Source organism: Rosa chinensis, chromosome 2 (genome assembly GCF_002994745.2).
Source record: "Rosa chinensis cultivar Old Blush chromosome 2, RchiOBHm-V2, whole genome shotgun sequence".
In the NCBI taxonomy this organism is placed as follows: Eukaryota; Viridiplantae; Streptophyta; class Magnoliopsida; order Rosales; family Rosaceae; genus Rosa; species Rosa chinensis.
In genome coordinates this window covers 87,333,389-87,341,148 of record NC_037089.1, presented here as the reverse complement: position 1 = coordinate 87,341,148, position 7,760 = coordinate 87,333,389, and the positions used below count along the sequence as shown (strand labels likewise).

Sequence of the window (7,760 nt, the reverse complement as noted above, 5' to 3'; positions counted from 1 at the left end):
CTAAATAGACACTATTTGAGGTACTAATTCGATATAATGACTAATGAGGCTGGCAAATGGTCGTGTTAGCCAAGGAGACTCCTAATCTAACAAATTAAACACTGACATCAATCAATAGTAATTAATGAAGCATTGACATACCAACCGAGTAGCGACCATAAATCCATGAAGGAAGTACATATGCCTAAATCAACCCTACCTCCTATCAAGTGAATAAATATGATAGATCAAACAACATAGTTTCGTTTCCAGAAAAAAGAAAAAAGAAACAAACACAAACTAAATGACGCATTGCCTGACATAGACTACCACGACCCAGTCCCATATATAAGGACAGGCCCATATAAGTTGCAGATCAGAAACATATAAGATTGAAGCCCAAGCGCCAAGAACAATGACCAGGCCTTAAAAAGATAAAACCAAACAGTTGGAAGGAGCCAGCACAACTTGTCTTCTTCGATCTGCAACTCTCACATGTCCTCGGCTGCACCCCTATAAACCCCTTAGCCAAGTCAAAGCATCATCCATTCCGGCATCCGATCCGGTCCGATCCCGATATCTACAAACAGAAAAACCATTCGTTTGTAAGTAATTTCATTAGCTCTTCAGGTAGATAAAAATGTCCATTGAAATCATGGTAAGTTTCGATCGCTACTCTTTACCCGACTCGATTTTTTTCTCTTCTTTTTCCCCCCCTTTGTTTCATTAGAGATGTTATTGGGTGAAATTTAATTGAGGATCCTGTGGTGCGGGCACTCTTGTCTTGATCTTTTTCAATATCTATCCCGATAAGAAAACCCAGGATTTTAACTTATCCACATTGCTTTTCATCCTTGAAGCTCCGGTAGGTCTAGCTAGAACTTAGTCGTATTTTTCTGTCTTAGTTTTGTTTTCGATTTGGGTTGGGATTGTTGTCCTTTGTTAATTAGGAGAGTCAAGGTTTGATGGCTTTATATAAAGCCTAGTCCCCCGCCCTCTGTCCTGTTGAAGAAGCAAAATTTGATATAGAGAGAGAGAGAGAGAGAGAGAGAGAGAGATCAAATATATATGATGCAGCCACTAAAACGCTGCGGCAGCAGCTTACCAGAAACCATATTAGACTATGAAGATATCCTTACGGAAATCCTTGTGCGTGTGCCAGCTCGAACTCTGGTCCGCTTCAAATGCGTCTCCAAGCATTGGCTCTCTCTTATCTCCAACCCCAATTTCTGTCACCTCCACACCCTACGAAATCCTCCACACTCCTCCATCTCCGCCTTCTTTGCTAGAACATCCAATGAGTTTGGTCTAGTCCCTCTTGACCTTGATCATGGTCAGACTAGTAATAGTAACTGTAATCCTCTGAATTTTGGTCACAACCTATATGCTATTGAGATTGTCCAGTCCTGCAATGGCCTCTTCTTGTGCTGCCCCCTACCTGCAGAAGACTCTTCATTCTCCGCCACTACAACTAGTAAACCTCTTTATTATGTTCTCAATCCTACAACCAACCAGTTCTCCACACTTACTCCTCCAGCTGCTGCTGCTGCCACTACTGGTAAACCCCGAGTCTTCGGCTGTGCTTTGGCTTTTGACCCTTCCAAATCACCTCATTACAAAGTGGTCTTCATTTGGTGCGTCAACGAACCAATTCATGCTGGCTGGTGCCCGTACCATCACATAGAGATATATTCGTCTGAGACTCGAAGTTGGAGGCTTCTCGATTCTTCTTTCGACACTCAACCTCAAGTCCGCTACGAAGAGGGGGTATACTGCAATGGCGCAGTTCATTGGGTGGGCACTGATTGTGAGATGTCATACTATCACATAGATGAAGAGCGTGTTGGATTGGTTGATGGTTTCCCTAGGAGTCACGAGAAGAATTTGTATACGAGGCTGTCTAGATATTTTCGGGAGTCTCATGGTGGCGGCCATTTGCATCTTATTGATATTTATGGATATTCTCTTACTAAATTTGAAGTCATGGAGATGGGGAGAGACTACTCTGGCTGGTTTGTCAAGTACAATGTTGATCTTGATCCCTTATGCACCACTTCCCCGCAGATCCTACGTGCTATTTTTGTTCTTCTCACTCTTGCTCCGGAGGAAAATGAAGAAGATGAGGAAAGTTCATCTCTGTTGCTGCATACTCCTGGTAAAGTCATCTCTTATAATCTGAGGAATAAAACCTTCAAATCTATTGACTTAACTCCCAAGGCCGGTGTTGATGATTCTTTTTGCCGAATTGATTTGCAGAATTATCGATATGTTGAGAGTTTGGGTGTTGTGTAATATTCTTCTTCTTTTCTTTTCTTTGGTTGTAAAATCAAGAACTGCTGGTTTGGCATTGAAAAAGTTCCATTTACTTGAGTGTGTATTAGACAACAGCTTGTGTAACCTCAATAATTATAAATTTCATTGGATTTCCATTGCCTCTTTCAGTATGGATCAATTATCAGTTTTATTTTACTTACCTAGCTAGGCTGTTGTGAATGTGTATATATATGCTTAGGGTCGTAACTGGATTACAAAATTACACTTCACTTCTAGTCAAAATTCTACTCGTCACTCTTTGCGCCTGAAATTTTACAATTTCATGCGCTATATGCATGTTCTACTGATCAAATCTTTGGTTTGAATGCTTCTTTGAAATTATTCTACTTTGACTAGGAAAAAAATTATTATGTCGTTTGAATGTCTCTTTGTTCTATCAAGTTCCGGACAATATAACATAAAAGATCCACAAAATCATGTATTTGTATCAGACTGCTAGAGGTTACATATTCGCAAGCATATGGAACTCTGATCTAGATTGAAGGCTAAGAACAATGAAAGACGTCTATGTACAAGGACACACTTCCTAGCTGCTTCTAAGATGACGATCCTTGCTGAAGCATCTTGCCATCTGAAGAAGATTCCAGATAGGAGATTGCAAGTTCAGCTGCTTTGCACCCCGAAGCTATTGCTTTGCCAACAGATAGTCCACCCCTATGGTTACCTAAAGTATTCATACTCGTTATTTGCAAAAAGACTATGAGGCCACAGATGACAAGCTAGAACATCCAAAACTCACTCTTAAAGGAGAAATTACCTGCATAGAATAAACCAGGAAGATTTTTCTCCATCTGCTCGATTGCTTCAATGACTGAATCGTAGTTATGCCCATACAATGGAAATGCTTTGCTCCAATGGTAATGGCTGCAATTAGTCATAAGTTGTACTAACAGCTATGAGATAACTATCCCAACAAAAAAAAAGGCAATTCATAGGATCTTTCGACATTCAATTGATTATTGAAGTTTTTAACCACCAGACGAGGAAAAGAGAGAAGATATATACTTCACAAATGTCGGCTCGCCTTCCGCTCCCAAAAGTTGCCTTATGTCAGAGGAAACAATTTCCTTCAACTCATCCCTAGAGCAATAGGGAAAAGGAGAAGTATTAGGCATGTAAATAGAATTAATTGCACATTATAACCACAGAAAACATGACTTATTACAACGAAACAAGGTTCCCATACTTCGAAGCTTTTGCCAGTTCCTTGTTTCGACTTCCCCAACAAAGGTAGTGTAAAGATATTGGTCACTAGGTGCACGATCTGGAAACATCATGGAAGAAAATAGTGTACCTGTAAAGCAGATATAATGACCACATTAGGGAAAGCTATTAGTTATTCCAAGTGTCAATGCCATAGCAGAGCATTTTTACCTAGCGTTTTTAAGCCATTTTCCTGCTCTTTGGAGGGAACAAGAACTCCAAATCCCTCAAGAGGCCTTTTAACGTTTTCCTTCTTGAAGCTGGTTATAATCACTGATAGCGGCATATAAGTCACCTTATATACAGCAAAAATAAGGTATTACCAAGACAAAGCCTTTGTTAAGAATCTAATTTGTCAGGCTTATCATTTTTCCAAACTTCCAATCGGGAACTGGAAAGGAAATGTGATATAACCTGCTGCTTACGTGTTGAAATTAAATGCCATATATACCTCAGGAAGAAAATCAAGTGGGAAGATGGTTCCTCTTCTCGAGATCTTCATTTCTTTGATACTGCAGAGTGGAGCCTATGGCAGAGAAGAAACTTCGTCAGTTGATACTAAGTCCCTCAATAACAGTAATGACTGCCTAAAGAATGGAAGGGATGCATGCATAGAATAGTCAACAAAGAGCAATGTCAGTCCAACCTATATTAATGAAAATGCAAAAATAAAGATGAAACTATGCATGAAGAGGAAGGCATGTTCACTTGTATCCCAAATCATAGAATAAGACAACGTCAAATTGAAGTGCCTTGAGGAAAAGACTCCTAACTGTGCCTTGTGACAAATTTGTCTTCCCGTGGGTACAACTTGGTCACAGCATGTGTGCAAGTATCTTGTAATTGCAATGAAGCGGTACATTCTAGCTGTCTAGTTTTACATGCAAAACATACGTTTTTTCACAGTAACAATGCCAGATGCATAAGTCAGACCTTTTAAATCATGAAGACATAGGAACCAACAGGTACCACAATGAGAAAGTAAATGATACACTAAAATAGCGTTGTTAAGAATAAGAACATAAAAACTAACCGTCAGGATTATAGCATCAACAGATGAACTTTGTAAATGCTTGTCATTATTAGCAGCACAGGAAACCGACCAATTTTCTGATGTGGTGTTCCCATCATGACTGTAAGATAATGACAAAACCTTTGAGTTCAGTTTAAGCTCATGTTTGCCAAGCTGTTTGCACAATGTATCAGTGAGTGTCTGCACTACACAGAAAACAGAAATTTTTAAAATAAATAAGTGTCACAAAGATCAAATGATGAGAATTTTTTGCAAATGAAAGTCACAGATAAGACTAATAAGAGCAACATTTCCCACAGCCACACTGGGTATCATCATCAAAAAAATATTACAAAAGTTGTCACGACTCATCAGGAAGAAAAGTAACCAGCTAAAATGATACCTGCATACCACCCTGAAAGGAAAAAGAACCGCGCTGACGCTTTCCTTTCTCTACAGAACCCTTTGTTTCTCTACCTTTTTCCTTCCTGGAAGATAATTTTGACTGAATTGCCCCAGCTATAACCGAACCATACCTGATAGAGTAGAGAACCTTTTGCTTAGCAAGAATCATATATCATGCGTACAAGCATTAACCACAGCATATTGTTTAGATACTTTTTCTTAAATGAACAGCTCACAAATATCAAAAAGATGCTACCCCTGCCTGTCCGCTTTAAATTTGTTACAACATGTGATTTCAGGTAGACTAAGATTAGATCGAAAACTAAAGGAAGGCCAAATGAATTATGGCTTAATTTTCCTAAAATTCTTTCAAAAATAAAGACAAGGAAATGTAGCATGTGATTTATTTATTAAAACATGTGATTTCATAATTTGTTACAAGATGCCACGCCTTTCGTTCTATATAACATTAATCTGGCAATTTTTCCTATAGCCTAACTAAGTAGAATTTCTTATCAGAAAAAAACGGTATCGCCATTCCAGCCTTCTCCCTTTTTTTTCCCTAAAGAAAGAAAAAGTAGAAGGAACAGTTCATACAACATACCTTTTTTCTATGTTCCATAACTCTGGAAAAGAATGTGGCATCTGTTTAGATGAAAACAAAAAGAATTATTAAAGATGTAAGAAAATGATTAAACACTAACTACTCCATGTTGTAAATTACAGGATGACAAGGATCAAAAGAACAAGAAGCTAAGTTATCATAGTGTGAGAGCAAAGTTTGGGTTCCTTGTCTCAACATTGCCTAGATTCATGATATGGATGCATGGAAAAGGCAGAAATACAGCTTAAATATCTTATCCAGTTTCAGGTAACAACTAAGTACTTAAGAGTTAAGACACAACACGTGAGATACACGGTGTGAAACAGAGGCAATTGTAACAACTTAAGAAACAACACGTGAGATACACAGTGTGAAACAGTGTGAGATTCACCAAAGACTGACACACTACTCACCGAAAGAGATTCAGGATCTCCAGCACTTGTCCCGGCAACAAAGGGATCAATGAGATAATCAACGACCTTACAAGGAAAAAGATAAAAACAATGAAACATGTAAGACTTTAAGAACAAGTACAAGCATTTTGACAACATCATGTGTGTAATCAATCCTCGCAGAAATCAAAAGACACAATCAATGCAATTACCTCTTTCCCAAAATGACGCTGAAAGAACCCACCCACACTGTAGCCAAACATGTCAAGAACTAGAGTTTAGAAATGTGACTAATGATAAGACTTAACAGAGCATGGTGAGACACAATGGAAGTGCAAAGAATTTTGATGAAACAGATAAAAGAGTAATACGTTTCTCGGGTGTGATCATCGGAAACTCTTTTTTTCTTCCACAAATATGGCTCCAGAAGAATCTGAAACTGCAATACAGAAATGCATATTCAGTTTGATGTTTATGCAAATGATATTGCAGCCCTCCAACAAGCCCTTATGTTGTAAAAACAATATATTTTGCATTAATTCTGGTCATTATTAAATGGCACTGAATGTGATTAAAGAAGTAGTAAACAAGATCACTGGACATGCAGAATACTGTAGAGACAAACCTTTGATTTTGTAGAAAGAAAGTTGCTCTTGATCAGCTCAATCGGATTGGTAGGTAGCTGATTATTGAGCAAATATCATGGTGAAGTCAGAAACAGTATATAAGGAAGTAAACTCCCAAAAGAAAAAAGTGTGTGTGTGTGTGAGAAAAAAAAAAGTATTCACATATTTTACTAAATAACCATCACATGATGCAAAGTTGCAAACTCATTTAATAACATAGATGCAACAAGGAAAGCATACCAGCACAGGCGACCCATTCCTTGCAACATACCGTTTGTTCTGTGAAATCGGCTGTAACAATATACAACAATTAATCAGTATACAGATACAAGCATCCACCACCATTATAACAAACCAAGTTCAAAGCAACAGCGCGTTACTTAACAGTTTCAAAGCTCCAGCAGTCAACAAGCGTTAACAGTGGAAAACAAGTTGACACATTACCAATTTAGATCAGCACAAACTATAATTTAAGACATATATATGTACGCGAGGTAAACAAGCATTCCTTACAAATTGCTGCTTTTCTCGAAGCCCCAGATTATCAAGCAAAGTCTGAACCTCAGCTTCACTCTCAGTCTGCACAATGTCGGCATAGTCATTACTATAACACATTCACGGTTACCACTACAATTCAACAGTGACAAACTCACCATTGTATTTGCACCTTCATCCCAAACAAGACCATTACACGACACACTTCTCAACTTCCCTCCAGCTCTTCCCTCGGCTTCGAGTACCGTAACGTCGAAACCATGTGATTTCAACTTGTAGGCCGCAGCAAGCCCACTTCAGCAAATTTCAACACATAACTTTAGAATTTTCATACCCAAATTTTTTTGCGAATTTCGACGAAAACTCAAATACATGTAAAAACTATAGTTAACAATCCTACTTAATAAAATCCGGGCAATGTAAAAGACTGAGCTAACATACCTAACACCAGCGCCAACAACAGCCACTCTTTTCACAGAGCCTGAAATCCCAACACAAAATCGTCATTTCACAAAATTGCCCAATGCATTGAAGTTTGAGAGAGAGAGAGAGAGAGAGAGAGAGAGAGAGAGAGAGATTACTGTGCTTATCTCCAGGGGAAGGCGAGGCCATCTGCGCTGTGCTCTGAAGCTGAGAGAGTCAGCAGAGTTGTTGAGACTTGTGATTGTAACAGAGGGGATTTGATAATGGTAACTGGACTGGGCCAGTTG

The 7,760-nt window shown here is 38.7% G+C and overlaps 1 protein-coding gene and 1 pseudogene across 1 annotated transcript; one reads left to right on the top strand and one right to left on the bottom strand.

Annotated features, from left to right (window-relative positions):
• The first annotated feature begins 1,050 nt into the window (after positions 1 to 1,050).
• LOC112189453 (F-box protein At5g07610) lies at positions 1,051 to 2,271 on the top strand. Its single transcript, XM_040513656.1, has one exon. It carries the CDS (start codon positions 1,051 to 1,053, stop codon positions 2,269 to 2,271), a length of 1,221 nt encoding a protein of 406 aa, XP_040369590.1.
• A 413-nt stretch (positions 2,272 to 2,684) lies between these two features.
• On the bottom strand, positions 2,685 to 7,760 carry LOC112188007 (annotated as a pseudogene).